We start from the raw sequence: 19,739 nt of genomic DNA on the forward strand, positions 1-19,739 counted from the left end.
GAAGTGCCAAAATATTCCTAAACCCCTGTGTTTTTCAATGGGATAGGTTTAAAGTCAATACAACACATCAGGTATCCACTTCCTGTCAGAAAATGTCTCAGGGTTTTGCCTGCCAAATGAGTTCTGTTATACTCACAGACACCATTCAAACAGTTTTGGAAACTTTAGAGTGTTTTCTATCCATATATAATAAGTATATGCATATTCTAGTTACTGGGTAGGATTAGTAACCAGATTAAATCGGGTACATTTTTTTTATCCAGACGTGCAAATGCTGCCCCCTAGACCCAACAGGTTAAATCATCCGAAAAACAAGGCCCACCTGGCCTGCCGAGACTTCAGATGTTTGGCGGTCTGGATGTAGGATAGGTTTTTGTGATCTGTCCACACAATGAAAGGGAGAACCGAACCCTCTAACCAGTGACGCCACTCCTCAAGGGCCAACTTCATGGCCAGAAGATCCCGGTTACCTATGTCAAAATTTCTCTCTGCAGGTGAGAGCTTGCGGGACAAGGCACATGGATGGAGCTTCTGATCCGAGGGTGAATGTTGAGACAGAACAGCACCTACCACTGTGTTGGAAGCGTCCACCTCGAGGACGAACTGGAGTTCTGGGTCTGGCTGGGTAAGGATTGGAGCGGAAGTGAAGCGGTGCTTGAGTTTCCAGGAATGCTGCCTCTGTCTCAGGGGACCAGTGGGATGGAGTGGAGGTGAGAGTGGTGAGAGGAGCTGCCAAACGATTGTAGTCATGGATGAAACGTCTGTAAAAATTGGCAAGCCCCAGGAAATGCTGTAGCTGCTTCTGATTCGCAGGCACAGGCCACTCTGACTGCCTAACCTTGCCAGGGTCTATTCATAGCTGTCCTTGTGCAATGATGTAACCCAAGAAGGACACAGAGGAAACATGAAACTCACATTTCTCAGCCTTAACAAACAGCTTATTCTCCAACAGCTGTTGGAGAACGTGTTGCTTGTGAGCCTCAAGGTCCTTCGAAAAAATAAGAATGTCATCCACATAGACAAAAACAAAACATCCAATAACATCCCTCAGAACATCATCTAGATGTTCCGCTAGCAGAACACCTCGCCAATATCCAATGATAGGGCGTGGCGCGAATTACAAACTCCTCAAAAATCCAAAAACTTCCATTTTTCAAACAGATGACTATTTTACACCATTTTAAAGACAAGACTCTCCTTTATGTAACCACATTGTCCGATTTCAAAAAGGCTTTACAACGAAAACAAAACATTAGATTATGTCAGGAGAGTACCCAGCCAGAAATAATCACACCCATTTTTCAAGCTAGCATATAATGTCACAAAAACCAAAATCACAGCTAAATGCAGCACTAACCTTTGATGATCTTCATCAGATGACAACCCTAGGACATTATGTTATACAATACATGCATCAAGTTCATATTTATATCAAAAACCAGATTTTTACATTAGCATGTGACGTTCAGAACTAGCATACCCACCGAAACTTCCGGTGAATTTACTAAATTACTCACGATAAATGTTCACAAAAAGCATAACAATTATTTTAAGAATTATAGATACAGAACTCCTTTATGCAATCGCGGTGTCCGATTTTAAAATAGCTTTTCGGTGAAAGCACATTTTGCAATATTCTGAGTAGATAGCCCGGCCATCATGGCTAGCTATTTTGACACCCACCAAGTTTGGCACTCACAAAACTCAGATTTACTATAAGAAAAATTGGATTACCTTTGCTGTTCTTCGTCAGAATGCACTCCCAGGACTTCTACTTCAACACCCAATGTTGTTTTGGTTCCAAATAATCCATAGTTATCCTCTATGGGCTAGGCGGGACGAATTCGTCCCACCTACGTAACAGCCACTGCCAGCCTGTGGCGCGATTTTCAAAACCTTAAAAATCCTATTACTTCAATTTCTCAAACATATGACTATTTTACAGCCATTTAAAGACAAGACTCTCGTTAATCTAACCACACTGTCCGATTTCAAAAAGGCTTTACAACGAAAGCAAAACATTAGATTATGTCAGCAGAGTACCAAGCCAGAAATAATCAGACACCCATTTTTCAAGCCAGCATATAATGTCACCAAAACCCAGAAGACAGCTAAATGCAGCACTCACCTTTGATGATCTTCATCAGATGACAACCCTAGGACATTATGTTATACAATACATGCATGTTTTGTTCAATCAAGTTCATATTTATATCAAAAACCAGCTTTTTACATTAGCATGTGACGTTCAGAACTAGCATACCCCCCGCAAACTTCCGGGGAATTCGCTAACATTTTACTAAATTACTCACGATAAACGTTCACAAAAAGCATAACAATTATTTTAAGAATTATAGATACAGACCTCCTCTATGCACTCGATATGTCCGATTTTAAAATAGCTTTTTGGTGAAAGCACATTTTGCAATATTCTAAGTACATAGCCCAGGCATCACGGGCTCGCTATTTAGACACCCGGCAAGTTTAGCACTCACCATAATCATATTTACTATTATAAAAATGTCATTACCTTTTGTTGTCTTCGTCAGAATACACACCCAGGACAGCTACTTCAATAACAAATGTTGGTTTGGTCCAAAATAATCCATCGTTATATCCGAATAGCGGCGTTTTGTTCGTGCGTTCCAGACACTATCCGAAATAGTAAAGAAGTGTCGCGCGCTTGGCGCAATTCCTGACAATAAAATTCAAAGTATTCCATTACCGTACGTCGAAGCATGTCAACCGCTGTTTAAAATCAATTTTTACGTCATTTTTCTCGTAGAAAAGCGATAATATTCCGACAGGGAATCTCCTTTTCGGCAAACAGAGGAAAAAATCCCAAAGGCGGGGGCGGTCGGGGTCACGCGCATAAACTAGTGTCTCTTGATGGGCCACTTGAGAAAGGCGATAATGTGTTTCAGCCTGGGGCTGGAATGACGACATTCTGTTTTTTCCCGGGCTCTGAGAGCCTATGGAAGACGTGGGAAGTGTCACGTTAGACAAATGGTCAGACAGGCCACTTCCTGTAAAGGAATCTCTCAGGTTTTGACCTGCCATTTGAGTTCTGTTATACTCACAGACACCATTCAAACAGTTTTAGAAAATTTAGGGTGTTTTCTATCCATATGTAATAAGTATATGCATATTCTAGTTACTGAGTAGGAGTGGTAACCAGATTAAATCGGGTATGTTTTTTATCCAGCCGTGTCAATGCTGCCCCCTAGCCCTAACAGGTTAACACCCCAGCCATCCTACAATCCAAGCTTGACGCCCTCAATTTCACACAAATTATTAATGAACCCACCAGGTACCACCCCAAAGCCGTAAACACTGGCACCCTCACAGATATCATCCTAACCAATTTGCCCTCTAAATACACTGCTGTTTTCAACCAAGATCTCAGCGATCACTGCCTCATTGCCTGCATCCGTAATGGGTCTACGGTCAAAAGACCTCTACTCATCACTGTCAAACGCTCCCTGAAACATTTCAGCGAGCAAGCCTTTCTAATCGACCTGGTCCTGGTATCCTGGAAGGATATTGACCTCATCCCGTCAATAGAGGAGGCCTGGTTATTTAAAAAAAATGTCTTCCTCACCATCTTAAATAAGCATGCCCCATTCAAGAAATTTAGAACCAGGAACAGATATAGCCCTTGGTTCTCCCCAGACCTGACTGCCCTTAACCAACACAAAAACATCCTATGGCGTTCTGCATTAGCATCAAACAGCCCCCGTGGTATGCAACTTTTCAGGGAAGTTAGAAACCAATACACACAGGCAGTTAGAAAGCTAAGGCTAGGTTTTTCAAGCAGAAATTTGCTTCCTGCAACACAAATTCAAAAAAGTTCTGGGACATTGTAAAGTCCATGGAGAATAAGAACACCTCCTCCCAACTGCCCACTGCACTGAGGATATGAAACTCTGTCACCACCGATAAACCCACTATAATTGAGAATTTCAATAAGCATTTTTCTACGGCTGGCCATGCTTTCCACCTGGCTACCCCTACTGCAGTCAACAGCACTGCACCCCCCACAGCTACTCGCCCAAGCCTTCCCCATTTCTCCTTCTCCCAAATCCATTCAGCTGATGTTCTGAAAGAGCTGCAAAATCTGGACCCCTACAAATCAGCCGGGCTAGACAATCTGGACCCTTTCTTTCTAAAATTATCTGCCGAATTTATTGCAACCCCTATTACTAGCCTGTTCAACCTCTCTTTCGTGTCGTCTGAGATTCCCATAGATTGGAAAGCAGCTGCTGTCATCCCCCTCTTCAAAGGAGGGGACACTCTTGACCCAAATTGCTATAGACCTATATCCATCCTACCCTGCCTTTCTAAGGTCTTCGAAAGCCAAGTCAACAAACAGATTACCGACCATTTCGAATCCCACCGCACCTTCTCCGCTATGCAATCTGGTTTCAGAGCTGGTCATGGGTGCACCTCAGCCACGCTCAAGTTCCTAAACGATATCGTAACCGCCATCGATAAGAAACAATACTGTGCTGCCGTTTTCATTGACCTGGCCAAAGCTTTTGACTCTGTCAATCACCACATCCTCATCGGCAGGCTCAATAGCCTTAGTTTCTCTAATGATTGCATCCCCTGGTTCACCAACTACTTCTCTGATAGAGTTCAGTGTGTCAAATCGGAGGGCCTGTTGTCCGGACCTCTGGCTGTGTCTATGGGGGTGCCACAGGGTTCAATTCTTGGGACAACTCTTTTCTCTGTATACATCAATGATGTCGCTCTTGCTGCTGGTGAGTCTCTGATCCACCTCTACGCAGACGACACCATTCTGTATACTTCTGGCCCTTCTTTGGACACTGTGTTAAACCTCTTGAAAGGCTGGTCCCGTATGCGGGATCAACATCCAGCGAAAAATCAGAAAGCCATATTCATAACCTAACCATAACCAAATCTAATATTTTTGTTTCTCAAACATAGGACTATTTTACACCGTTTTATAGATACACTTCTCCTGAATCGAACCACGTTGTCCGATTTCAAAAAGGCTTTACAGCGAAAGCAAAACATTACATTATGTTAGGAGAGTACATCGTCAATAGCCACACCGCCATTTTCCGACCAACACCAAAACACCTAAATGAAGCACTAACCTTTGACAATCTTCATCAGATGACACTCCTAGGACATCATGTTACACAATACATGCATTCTTTTGTTCGAGAAAGTTCATATTTATATATAAAAACAGCATTTTACATCGGCGCGTGACGTTCAGAAAATATTTTCCCTCAAATGCATCCGGTGAAACAGCGCTACAATTTACAAAATTACTATTCGAAAACATTTTTTAAATGTAATATTGTCATTCAAAGAATTATATATTAACATCTCGTGAATGCAACCGCATTGCCAGATTTAAAAATAACTTTACTGGGAAATCACACTTTGCAATAAAAGGGGATGCTATGCTCAGAAAAATAGGCTAGGCGATACAGGTTAGCGCCATCTTGGAGTCATCTAATATCAAATATACTATTGTATACCATTGTAAATATTCCCTTACCTTTGATTATCTTCATCAGAAGGCACTTCCAGGATTCCCAGGTCCACTGTCACGATTGTCGTTGGTAATGGAGGACCAAAACGCAGCAGGTATGTGTAAGCTCATCTTGACGTTTATTAACTCAGAATGAACGTACAAAAATAACCAACAAGAGAACGAACGAACGAACGAACGAACGAACGAACGAACGAACGAACGAACGAACGAACGAACGAACGAACGAACGAACGAACGACAGTCTGACAAGGCTAAACACAGAACAATCTCCCACAATTAAACAGACAAACACACCCAACTAATATAGGACTTCCAATCAAAGGCAACACCACACAGCTGCCTTCAATTGGAAGTCCACCCCAATTAACTCTACATAGAAATAGACTACCTAGACTAAACATAGAATTACATAAACATAGATCATAAACCAAAAACCCGGAAATAATAAATCAAACGCCCTCCTAACTAATACACCACCCTGAACCACATAAAACAAATACCCTCTGCCACGTCCTGACCAAACTAAAATGACAATTAACCCTTATACTGGCCAGGATGTGACATCCACAACAAATGTAGTTTTGTTCGAAAAAGTTAATAATTTATGTCCCAATAGCTTCTTCTTGTTAGCGCGTTCTGAAGGCTACTCAAAATGTACTGTAGCGCACGGGACTTGTCGTCCCGAATGTGCAAAAAATATATATTTAAGTTCGTTCAAACATGTCAAATGTTGTATATCATAAATCTTTAGGGCCTTTTTCAACCAGGACTTCAATACTATTCAAGGGGGACGATTGCATTGTCTTACTAAACGTTTCGAAAGGGGAGGGTAGCCATGGGCGCCCGCGTCATAGTAGTAATGGCCCTCCCCCTGTGACCAACTTCCAAGCCTCTCTTTCGGTCAGTTTGTACCATAGAAGACTCAAACCACTTTGTAAAGACTGTTGACATCTAATGGAAGCTTTAGGAAGTGCTCAATGAATCCTAACTCACGGTGTGTTTTATAGGCAAAGTGCTGAAGGTGAGTCGACAAATCAGATTTCCACTTCCTGCATGGGATCTGTCTCGGGGTTTTGACTGCCATATGAGTTCTGTTATACTCACAGACACCATTCAAACAGTTTTAGAAACTTTAGAGTGTTTTCTACCCAAATCTACTGATTATATGCATATCCTAGCTTCTGAGTTTGAGTAGGAGGCCGTTTAAAATGGGCATGTATTTTTTTCAAAATTCACTGTAGCGCCCCCTATCCTTAAGGACCTATAAGAGGTTAACAACCCTCCAGACGAGCTTCAATGCCATACAACTCTCCTTCCGTGGCCTCCAACTGCTCCTAAATACAAGTAAAACTAATTGCATGCTCTTCAACCGATCGCTGCCTGCACCTGCCCGCCTGTCCTGCATCACTACTCTGGACGGTTCTGACTTAGAATATGTGGACAACTACAAATACCTAGGTGTCTGGTTAGACTGTAAACTCTACTTCCAGACTCACATCAAACATCTCCAATCCAAAGTTAAATCAAGAACTGGCTTTCTATTTCGCAACAAAGCATCCTTCACTCATGCTGCCAAACATACCCTCGTAAAACTTACCATCCTACCGATCCTCGACTTTGGCGATGTCATTTACAAAATAGCCTCCAATACTCTACTCAACAAACTGGATGCAGTCTATCACAGTGCCATCCGTTTTGTCACCAAAGCCCCATATACTACCCACCACTGCGACCTGTACGCTCTCGTTGGCTGGCCTTCGCTTCATAATCGTCGCCAAACCCACTGGCTCCAGGTCATCTACAAGTCCCTTCTAGGTAAAGTCCCCCCTTATCTCCGCTCACTGGTCACCATAGCAGCACCCACCTGTAGTACGCTTTCCAGCAGGTATATCTCTCTGGTTATCCCCAAAGCCAATTCCTCCTTTGGCCGTCTCTCTTTCCAGTTCTCTGCTGCCAATGACTGGAACGAACTACAAAAATCCCTGAAACTGGAAACACTTATCTCCCTCACTAGCTTTAAGCACCAGCTGTCAGAGCAGCTCACAGATCACTGCACCTGTACATAGCCCATCTATAATTTAGCCCAAACAACTACCTCTTCCCCTACTGTATTTATTTATTTTATTTATTTTATTTTGCTCCTTTGCACCCCATTATCTCTATTTCTACTTTGCACTTTCTTCTACTACAAATCTACCATTCCAGTGTTTTACTTGCTATATTGTATTTACTTTGCCACCATGAACTTTTTTTGCCTTTACCTCCCTTATCTCACCTCATTTGCTCACATTGTACATAGACTTATTTTTCTACTGTATTATTGACTGTATATTTGTGTAACTCTGTGTTGTTGTATGTGTCGAACTGCTTTGCTTTATCTTGGCCAGGTCGCAATTGTAAATGAGAACTTGTTCTCAACTTGCCTACCTGGTTAAATAAAGGTGAAATAAAAATCTCTAACCTGGATATTCATTTTGCAGCACTGGCTCAATGACCTACAGATTTTAGCCATGGTGTTTGCTGTAGCCATTCATGATTTTGAGCACACAGGGACCACCAACAACTTCCATATCCAGACCAGGTCAGTCAGCACTCTCCCTCTTTTGTATGTCTCATTTATAACTGGGTTGGGGGTCAATTCAGAAATTGATTTGAATTTCAAATCCCAAAATGGAAAGAATTGAATGAATACCTTCTCCTTTTAGCTTACTGACCAGTTATTTGAATTGTAATTTCAGTTTACTTCCTGAATTGACTGACTTCAAATTGACCCAAACCCTGATTTAGAAAGACAAATGGTTCTGTGGATCACAAAACTTTTCAGTTGTGAAATGTCATTTTAACTTTTTTTTATATGAAAGGGAAGAGTTCTCAGTATTGAATAGAGTGGAGTAATGACAAAATGTGGGGAAAGAGCAGGAGATAAATAAATACGGTTAAAACTCAACCTAAAGATGACTGGCGGTAAGGGATTTTCCATTAGTAGATCCAGGGAGACACAGAGGAAACAACGGAGCTAACAACAGGTATCCCCATTTGTGTATGAATGTGTGAACTTGTGTGTGTGCCTGCATGTGTTTGCAGGGAGCTCCGTGCACTGGTAATTGAGATGGTCATGAGCACAGATCTGTCGTGCCACTTTCAGCAGATCAAGACCATATGGAGTGCTTTGCAGCAGTCAGATGGGTGTCTTCACACTCTGTCCACTCCTTTCTCACTGCTCCTCTCCTCTATCTGTTGCACTCCAGACCATCCCTCCTATCTTTCTTCCCAATCTACTCAAGAGGGTTTGAGACACTTCAGATCTTCTAATCGCACCTCTTAACAATGCTTTTGTCCTAAAGATTCCTCTCTAAACAGAAGAGCACAAACACACACACACAAATGCAAACACACACATACACATCTGACCCCTTCTTTCCTTCCTCTGTGTGTGTGAGCTTGTGTGTGTTTGCATGCATATGTGTGTCTGCTTGTGTGCATGTCTGCCTGTGTGTGTGTCTATATGTGCATTTGCATGCGTGCTTGCATTGTTGTGTGTCTGTATGTGTATGGGCTGATGTATGCTTGTCTGTGGAGTTCAGTGTGGACAAGGCCAAGGATCTCTCTCTGATGCTACATGCGGCTGACATCAGCCACCCAGCCAAGGACTGGCCTTTGCACTACCGCTGGACACAGACCCTCATGGAGTTCTTCAGACAGGTACTGAAGGTCTTTTGGACAGCTTTTTTGTGATTCACATTTCTTTATTGATTTTCACACACAGAAATTAACAGTAACAAACAGAACAGACTCAACAAAACAGTAAACACCACACAACGTCATATAAAGAGCTCCAGATCATCATAAATTATGGTAATTCAAATAAGCTTGTCGCCATGGTGCCAGAAGCTGATCACTCCTGTGGCTTAGTTGAAATTAGTTATTTTAAAGTTATGTTTTTTTGAGATTGTTACTGTTTCCATTGGGTAAAATAGTATGTTAATGGTGTATACAATTCTCTAAAGCCTTGTTCACATTGGCAGTTGTGACTCAAATTCATACATTGTTTTTGCATATCTGATTCAAATTTGTGCTTTTTCCTCCAGTCTGAACACCCAAAAAGCACATGGAATCAGATATTTCAAGCCACATTTCACAGGTGGTTTGAAATCAGATATACATCTGATTCCTGGCCATGCGACTTGTGTCTTAACGGTCAAATCTGAAAAATTCTCCTCAAGTGGTTTTTAGACTGTCATTTGGCATATCACGTTGCTTGCTTGCTAACTACCCTGTTGATAGTTTTGACAAGAACATGTGGTAGCTGTGGAGCTAACTATCTTGTTAATTGTTTACAAAAAAATTATTGAATGTGCTAGAAAGCTAAACATCTACCTAGTTAGCTAGTTGACAGCTGTGGCTGGCCAAAAAGGACTAGTCTTGCAAGTTGGATCATCTTATCTATCCTTTGAGGCTTTAAAAGTGTTCTTACACTAAGCAACTGTGAAACGTCCGTAGCAGGCATCGTTGTCACCTTAGCTTGCTACATAACTTCTAAGTGATAGGAAGCACGAGCACCACCACCAATCAGCCTACACCACTGTGCACACACCCGTTGTTACTATGACAACAAGCATAGCCATGTCAGCAAATTAATGCTGTCTGAACACATACAGTGGTTCCTCCTTTAAAAGTTGCATCATACTGCAGCACACCTTGCGGGCTGCTGCAGCATTCTGTGGCACGTTATCTATATGTCAGCCATTTTTTCTGTCAATGCAAGTTATTGCTAGTTTGACCAACAGAGGGCATCTTTGAGATACATTTGATAGTCTTCCATGTTGCAGGCATGCGGGAGACCGGGGTTCAATCCCCCAATGGGGAGGAAGGAGTAGACTGTCCTTGTGAATAAGAATCAGTTCTTAACTGATTCCATATGTGTTATTTCATAGTTGTGATGTCTTCACCAATATTCTACAATGTAGAAAATAGTACAAACATAGAACAATCCTGGAATGAGTAGGTCTGTCCAAACTTTTGATTGGTACTTGCTTAATTAATTTAATTAATATTATGGTGTTTCTATTCCATGAAAAACAAAAAACCCTGACGGTCGGCAGTACAGTACTGGGCTATTTAGCTAAAGAATCCCTGTGTTGTGTGGACTGGATGGGAGACCGGGGTTCAATTCCGCGATGGGGAGGAATGAGTAGGTTGTCCTTGTAATTAAGAATTTGTTCTTAACTGATTTCATAGTTGTGATATCTTCACTATTATTCTACAATGTAGAAAATAGTCAAAATAAAGAAAATCCTGGAATGAGTAGGGGTGTCCGAACTTTTGACTGGTACTTGCTGGGTAAATTCAGACCGTTTTGCTCTCTGAGCGCACACTGGACGTTCGGGCCGAGGAGTAGGGTTGATTTGAGCATTCTGGCCTTACAATGGCAGTCAAGCACCCAAGCTAACGATGGCTAGCTTGCTAGCTACTTCCAGACACAAATGAGACCACTCTGACCATTTGACTCACCCTAGCAGAGCTGGTTAGGCAGTTTTTGTGTTAACCAGAGCGTTGGTGACTGTAACTTTGCTGCTGGAAACAATGTAATTGCGCTTTTTTTGGCAACGTTTACTGACACCGGCCATATTTAACGGGTATTGAGCGCTTGTAAATTCATTATTCTGCGCTCTGGTACACTCAGACGAGAGTGCTCTGAAATCGGAGTAGATAGCCAGGGCGAATTTACGAATGCTCCCGAATGTCCATTGAGAGCGCACAACGACTATACCATTTAGCTAAGCTAAGAAATGGGAATCATTAAGTCAATAAATGTTGGGTTGTTAGATAGCCTATAGTTAATATACTGTCAAGTTTGATGTATAACTACTAACGTTAGGTAGATAGCTAACATAATGGTACATACTGCTGTAATGATTTGCTATGTGGGTCGTAAGGACAGCGTAGCTAGAAAATTGTCAGCCAACATAACGTGTGAGGTAACTTATTTGAAAAGTCAATACTTTATTACATTGAGTAGCAAGCTACCCTTGGTCGTTAGGGCAAATCTGGTCTGTGATAGGAGGGGGGGGGGGGGGGTTTCACACCTAGCTCGGCTATTAGACTAATCTTTAGTAAAGGTTGAGTAGTCTATTGTTCAGCTATTAGCTATTATGCCCCCTCCCCAACTTGCAACAAAACAGCAAAAATGAGGCTTCAAAGTAAAAAAAATTTGAAATCAAATAATTTGTAATAGAGTGCAACACTTTATGCATTTTATTCCCCCAAAATATTTTGAGAACAAGAAATGTATTTCAAAACAAAATGTTGCTATCAACCAGCCTCCATTTCGACCATTTTTGAGTGTCAGTTTGGCTACAACCAATACTGTTCAGCCTTTCTTTCCGACACAAAGGAAGTCACCTACGAAGAAGGACTGTGTAATGATGGCATCTCAGGTAAGCAGCACTGGGTGTTCTTCAGTCCAACTTTTACATTTCTAGTAGTTAGCTCCTATGATTCAGTGTCAAGTCATAACATTGTACTATATTACATACATACCATAGAATGATAAACCATGCAATTATTATTCTCAAGCTAACCAAAAGCATTTAGCTATGAACGCCTGTTCTCACCATTTTCAGTTGAATTAATCTAACTTTCTTTCATAGCAACTCATAAGCAGGCCATGTCCTATTTATTTCATAGTCGATATATAATCATATTTCATGACAGTGTAACGATGACCTTTTTTTACAGAAGGATGAAAGAACACTATGTTTGTCACTATGTTTGTCATGCTATTCTGATATGTCATATAAAGAGTTAGACCAGAAAGTCAACGCAATTAAGACAAGGATTCCCCATGCGGGCTTTAGAATTGTCAAAGGAGCAATGGGCCATCGTGTATAATGGCGAAGAGTTAGGGAGTCTTTGCAGCGTGTAGACGGCGGAGGTATCATTGCCAGAATGATCCACCTTCGTTGCATTGCTCGGCAAAAATACTCTGTTCCTGCACCCCCTGTCTCGCGTCCACATTGATACAAATCATAAATTGATAAGGTATTAAGATATATAATGTCTCCATCAAATCTAAGAAGTTATTTAAACTTTTATTCTTTGTTATTCCTAGAAAAATGTTCAATGATGTATGAAGTTGTTCTTCATCAACTGGTAAAACATAAATAATGAAGGAGGTTAATAGGTTAAACATTTCACTTTTAATTCCAATGCTTTTTTTCAAGATACAACAGGTAAGTATATTATTTTGTATACATACTGCATATTTCCCATCACCTAATGAACAACCACAATACCAGTCTGGTGTTAACAAGAAGTTAAGCTTTATTTTGATGTATCAAGAATGTTAAATATTTGAATTTAGTATTTTTGAATTTCGTGCTCTGCAATTTCACCGGATGTTGGACGGTAACGTCCCACCTGCCCGTAAGAAGTTAGAATAAAAAAAAGGCTTAATCGTGCTCTCTCTCTATCCATCTGTCTCTCGTCTCCAGGTATGTTTTGATGTGAGAGAGGAAGCCAGTCCAGTCATCGCCACCTCACCCGCTCTTAAGATAACCTTTGGGCCAACTGGGGGCCCAAGGCTGGTAGGAGACACTGTTAGAGACACTGTAATTGTGATGAACTGAGATAATATTAGGGTAGCACTGTAATTCATTTAATCATATGCTGTCTGCTTCTGTTCTTACCTCTTTCTGTCTTCTACACCTCTCTCCCCACCTCGTATTTCTTCCTCGTTTTATAATGCACACCATATGTGCATTGACGTACAGATTGAACTTGTATTTATAATATAATATTACAATTATCATAATTATAATGCATGTATTATGTATTTATGACACCTGGATAATGAACTTCTTTCAATAAAATGTTTCACATTCTCCTCTGGTTGAAATGAAGTATCTCATTGAAATATTATACTGTGTCCTCAGATTAATGCAGATGAAGGGAGTTAGATATGCAATGTTTTTTTTTCTGTATTCATGAATTACAAATCAGCCTTTACTTAAATCATGTTTCTAGTCTATTGCATAGTTACAATGTGTAATCATTGATGTCCCAGGAGCAGGAGTGATGAACACTGTTGAAGTGTATAATTGTAATACATACATCCAGACACAGCATCATTCAAAGAATGGTTTGATACACCTGGTGTTGGATATGACTGAAAAAGAAGAGATTCATACCTGAACCACACCTTTATTTGCCAAGGAAGAGTACATGATCAGTGAATATATTCAATGTACAGGCTACAATGTGGGGATATCATGCGTGGTAATAACTACAGTACAAGTATATAGGACTTGCATCATTGGCACAATAAAGTTATTATATCCTACTCAATCCATGCCATTCAGACTTGAAGTTGATACAACAACTCTGATAGCTGAGGTTCATAGACTGGTATGAAAATTAGTTCAGAACCTATAGTTTTAGGGTCCATACACAGATCGGCTACATACTGTAGCTAGCTACACATCCATAGGCATACAGTTATTTTTATCCTCCACTACACAACAAGCAAGTAAATAGTTAGCTAGCTTTGTTACTTCAGCTGCATTGCATGGCAAGGCAAGCTTACACAACTGTACATTCAATTTGCAGTAAATGCTTTAGCTAGCTAGATTCGTTACATCCACTGTTTCCCAAGACGACAGCCTGGCTTGCTGGTTTTCTCAGGAGTCCCTAAAACATTAAACAACACAAATTACAATGTCATACTGTAACACCAGCTAGCTATCTGGCTAATGTTAGCTAGTCAGTTAAATTGCTAAATCATGATTTTCGTAAATTAACTTATACATTATATACATTAACCTGTTGGGGATAGGGGGCAGTATTTGCACGGCCGGATAAAAAACGTACCCGATTTAATCTGGTTACTACTCCTGCCCAGTAACTACAATATGCATATAATGGTTTGATTTGGATAGAAAACACCCCAAAGTTTCTAAAACTGTTTGAATGGTGTCTGTGAGTATAACAGAACTCATTTGGCAGGCCAAAACCTGAGAAGATTACAAACAGGAAGCGCTCTCTCTGACCATTTCATGGCCTTCTTGATCATCTCTAACCAAAACAGGGGATCTCTGGCATGACGTGACATTTTCTAACGCTCCCATAGGCTCTCAGAAGGCGCCAGAAAGATGAATGGTGGCTTTGCAGGCCCTGGCTGAAAAACAGTAGCGCATTTTGTGTGGTCGATCTGAGGACAATGAGACTGGAGGCGCGTGCATGACAACGACTCACGGTCGGAATATTATCGCTTTTTTGCGCGAAAAATAGCATAAAAATTGATTTTAAACAGCGGTTGACATGCTTTGAAGTACGGTAATGGAATATTTTGACATTTATTGTCACGAAACGCGTCGGGCGCGTCACCCTTGTTTACCCTTCGGATAGTGTCTTGAACGCACGAACAAAACGCCGCTATTTGGATATGACTATGGATTATTTTGAACCAAACCAACATTTGTTATTGAAGTAGAAGTCCTGGGAGTGCATTCTGATGAAGAACAGCAAAGGTAATCAAACTTTTCTAATAGTAAATCGGAGTTTGGTGAGTACCACACTTGGTGGGTGTCAAAATAGCTAGCCGTGATGGCTGGGCTATCTACTTAGAATATTGCAAAATGTGCTTTCACCGAAAAGGTATTTTAAAATCGGACATAGCGAGTGCATAAAGGAGTTCTGTATCTATAATTCTTAAAATAATTGTTATGTTTTTTGTGAACGTTTATCGTGAGTAATTTAGTAAATTCACCGGAAGTGTTCGGTGGGAATGCTAGTCACATGCTAGTCACATGCTAATGTCAAAAGCTGGTTTTTGATATAAATATGAACTTGATTGAACAAAACATACATGTATTGTATAACATAATGTCCTAGGATTGTCATCTGATGAAGATCATCAAAGGTTAGTGCTGCATTTAGCTGTGGTTTGGGTTTATGTGACATTATATGCTAGCTTGAAAAATGGGTGTCTGATTATTTCTGCCTGGGTACTCTGCTGACATAATATAATGTTTTGCTTTCGTTGTAAAGCCTTTTCGAAATCGGACAGTGTGGTTAGATTAACGAGAGTCTTGTCTTTAAAATGGTGTAAAATAGTCATATGTTTGAGAAATTGAAGTAATAGCATTTCTAAGGTATTTGAATATCGCGCCACGGGATTACACTGGCTGTTGAGTAGGTGGGACGCAAGCGTCCCACTGGCCCAGAGAGGTTAACTAATATATTCTTCTCAGTTGTAAATGTTTTGCTTGACTCGTTATGACGTTATAATTGCTTACATTTGCTGCCCCTGTAATGTTTTGCCAGCCATCTTTGCTGAAGAAAGTCACCAGGGACGGGTGACTCGCGTCAAATTTGTCATTGGAACCACTCAATATGATTTGTAATATAAAATCTTGGAACCAAAATGCATAATGAGTGTTCTACCTCCCCCTTGTGGTGGTGTGGGGCAATGAAGCCGTGACGCTGGGTACCTCTAAGTCCCGCGGTGGAAGCTCACAACTTTTAACCTCTATGGGCTAGGTGGGACGTTAGCGTCCCACTCTATTCATCAGCCAGTGGAAGAGCATGGCACAAAATACAAAAACCTCAAAAATGCTATAATTTCAATATTTCAAACATACGACTATTTTACAGCTATTTAAAGACAAGACTCTCGTTAATCTAACCACACTGTCCGATTTCAAAAAGGCTTTACAACGAAAGCAAAACATTAGATTATGTCAGCAGAGTACCCAGCCAGAAATAATCAGACACCCATTTTTCAAGCTAGCATATAATGTCACATAAATCCAAACCACAGCTAAATGCAGCACTAACCTTTGATGATCTTCATCAGATGACACCCCTAGGACAGTATGTTATACAATACATGCATGTTTTGTTCAATCAAGTTCATATTTATATCAAAAACCAGCTTTTTACATTAGCATCTGACGTTCAGAACTAGCATACCCCCCGCAAACTTCCGGTGAATTTACTAAATTACTCACGATAAACGTTCACAAAAAACATAACAATTATTTTAAGAATTATAGATACAGAACTCCTCTATGCACTCGCAATGTCCGATTTTAAAATAGCTTTTCGGTGAAAGCACATTTTGCAATATTCTAAGTAGATAGCCCGGCATCACAGGGCTAGCTATTTTGACACCCACCAAGTTTGGTACTCACCAAACTCAGATTTACTATAAGAAAACTTGGATTACCTTTGCTGTTCTTTGTCAGAATGCACTCCCAGGACTTCTACTTCAACAACAAATGCTGGTTTAGTTCCAAATAATCCATAGTTATATCCAAATAGCGGCGTTTTGTTCGTGCGTTCAAGACACTATCCGAAGGGTGACGCGCCGGCGCATATCGTGACAAAAAAATTCAAAATATTCCATTACCGTACTTCGAAGCATGTCAAACGCTGTTTAAAATCAATTTTTATGCGATTTTTCTCGTAAAATAGCGATAATATTCCGACTGGGAGTCGTTGTTTTCGTTCAAAGACTGAAAAAGTAAAATGGACTCTTCATGTGCACGCGCACACCCGTCTCATTGTTCTCAGATCGACCACTTACCAAATGCGCTACTGTTTTTCAGCCAGTAACTGCAGAGTCATCATTCAATGTCCTGGCGCCTTCTGAGAGCCTATGGGAGCCTTAGAAAGTGTCACGTTACAGCAGAGATCCTCTGTTTTGGATAGAGATGACAAAGAATGCCAAGAAATGGTCAGAGAGGGCACTTCCTGTTTGGAATCTTCTCAGGTTTTGGCCTGCCATATGAGTTCTGTTATACTCACAGACACCATTCAAACAGTTTTAGAAACTTTAGTGTGTTTTCTATCCAAATCAAACAATTATATGCATATTGTAGTTACTGGGCAGGAGTAGTAACCAGATTAAATCGGGTACGTTTTTTATCCGGCCGTGCAAATACTGCCCCCTATCTCCAACAGGTTAACAAGAGTCTTGTCTTTAAAATGGTGTAAAATAGTCATATGTTTGTAGAAATTGAAGTTATAGCATTTTTTAGGTATTTGTATTTCGCGCCATGCGATTCCACTGGCTGTTGAATAGAGTGGGACGCTAACATCCCACCTAGCCCAGAGAGGTTAGAGTACACATTTTTTTATGGTGAACGAGTGTTGCGCCTTTTCCTTTCCAATTATGGAACCATACCAAACATAACATAACATAATTATAGTGTTCCGGATTTACATTTACTATGTTACGTCTAGCCTATGAGACCAGGCTGACCAAAGATGCTGCTCCCTCCACTCCCATTCTGAACTGCTTCGTATCAACTCTCCAATCAACTCTTTATTCCCCTTATCTAAATCGACTCATTTAAAAAAAAATTCTGTACATGTTTACTCTAGCTTGGTCCCAGATCTGTTTGTACTTTTGCCTACTCCTTTGTCATTGTCAAGCCTAACAGTCTGGCCTTTCAGAAATCTTCAAATATGAACATTCTATCATCAATGACCTCGAAGAGAACAGAGGATTTGATCCTTATTGGATAACCTCCAAAGCAATCAGCTGCGAATACGTAGAAGCTCAAATAAACCTTAGCACACAATGAAACCTTAGCATTCATACATGAAAAATATTGAACAGAAAAAGAAAGGCATTGTGTGCTGTACGTGTGTCCTGTATATGTGCATACTATATGGAGCAATTATTAGTGTGTCAAAACACAAACGCACTGTCCTCATGTCTTTGTTCTGTCTTTTTTTGTTTGTCATTGTCACGTCCTGACCAGTATAGAGGATTATTTGTTATTGTAGTTTGGTCAGGACGTGGCAGAGGGTAGTTAGTTTATGTATTCCGGGGTTTTGGGTTTATTTTCTATGTTTGTGTTTCTATGGGTTTTCTATCTGTTCTGTTTCTATGTTAGTTAATTGGGGTATGGACTCTCAATTGAAGGCAGGTGTTTTCTAGTTGCCTTTGATTGGGAGTCCTATATATTAGGGTGTGTTTGGTCTTGTTGTTTGTGGGTAGTTGTTTTAGCACTGCTATATGTGTGTAGCCTGCTATACTGTTACTGGCGGTCATTGTTTTCTTGTTTTTGTTCACATTATAATAAATTATGATGAGCACGCAATCCGCTGCATATTGGTCCACTTTTTCCGACAGCGATTTCAACATATCTTCTGACGAAGAGGAGCGTGACAGTCATTGTCTTTTTTTGTATGTTTTCAGGGTGACAAGGAGGCTGAATTTGGACTGCCCTTCTCTCTTCTCTGTGACCGCAACACAACCATGATCGCTCAGTCACAGATAGCCCAGTAAGAATAGCCCAGTAAGCATCATCATTCATTTTTCATTTGTATTTACTTAGCCAGGATAGTCCATTCAATTCAATGCATTGGAAAGCTTGCTCCAATCCTGTAATGTCAGATCAGTGATTACTTCAAGGAAGGAAGCATTTCAAAGTGTTTGGACAGGGCTTCTCACTATCTCAGTCTTAATCACAGGGCTTTACCACCCTGTGTGGGCAGAGGAATATTGGGAAATTAGCTTCAACAATTGCTTGCATCTCAATAAAAAAGCGGCCTCATTGTCTCCTTCCCTATATCTGCACTGATCTAGCAGAACTGGAATAGAGAACAACATAACTTCCAACATATTGCTTTTCACCTGTTCTCTGTTTTCAGACCAATCCAGGTGAGTATAGTAGATGAGGAGAGGAAGACACTTTACTACTAAGATGCACCCTCTCTGATGAGGAAAATGTTTGACCTTAAACTTTGTCATGATTACAAAAATCTTTGCAATTACTCTTTGGAATGGTCTCCCCTCTCTCTCAGGATTCATTGACTTCATTCTTGAGCTGATGTTCTCTGCCCTGATCGACTCTACAGTGAAGGCGATCTCTCCTCTCATAGAGGAAGCTGTGAAGTCAGGAGCCTCTGGAGTCAGAATGTCCAGGTACTTTCCATGAAACCCCAGCAGAGACCCATAGACTCATCTGACACTAGAACAGATGTATTAAACAATGGCATTTACTTCCATGTGTTCTGGTATAAGTAAATTCAAAGCATGCGTGTGTGTGTGCTTATACGTGAGGGTGCTTGCTTACATGTGTGCGAGCCTGCACGTGCATGTGTTGGTGTGTTTGTACGTGTTGGTCTTTCTTTTAGCATGACTGGCACAGACGCAGAGACAGTGATGGAGTCGGTACAGAGACACATTTGA

At 40.7% G+C, this 19,739-nt stretch overlaps 1 protein-coding gene across 1 annotated transcript; it reads left to right on the forward strand.

Moving 5' to 3' along the window:
- Window positions 1–904: 904 nt before the first annotated feature.
- Window positions 905–19,739, forward strand: LOC145861461 (dual specificity calcium/calmodulin-dependent 3',5'-cyclic nucleotide phosphodiesterase 1A-like). The gene is made up of 8 exons (XM_082964376.1): window positions 905–973; window positions 8,014–8,195; window positions 8,477–8,497; window positions 8,618–8,719; window positions 9,118–9,235; window positions 18,744–18,823; window positions 19,350–19,472; window positions 19,685–19,739. The coding sequence occupies exons 1-8, from the start codon at window positions 905–907 to the stop codon at window positions 19,737–19,739; spliced, it is 750 nt and encodes a 249-aa protein (XP_082820502.1).

The sequence above is a fragment of the Salmo salar genome, chromosome 17 (assembly GCF_965601325.2).
Source record: "Salmo salar chromosome 17, fSalSal1, whole genome shotgun sequence".
Lineage (NCBI taxonomy): Eukaryota > Metazoa > Chordata > Actinopteri > Salmoniformes > Salmonidae > Salmo > Salmo salar.

Bases quoted from the DNA above. Each gene is read 5' to 3' on its own strand.
- LOC145861461 (XM_082964376.1), top strand. From the start codon at position 905: ATGAAACTCACATTTCTCAGCCTTAACAAACAGCTTATTCTCCAACAG. The intron at 8,498-8,617 runs GTAAGGGATTTT...ATGTGTTTGCAG, and splicing joins CAACCTAAAGATGACTGGCG to GGAGCTCCGTGCACTGGTAA. The intron at 9,236-18,743 runs GTACTGAAGGTC...GTATGTTTTCAG, and splicing joins TCATGGAGTTCTTCAGACAG to GGTGACAAGGAGGCTGAATT.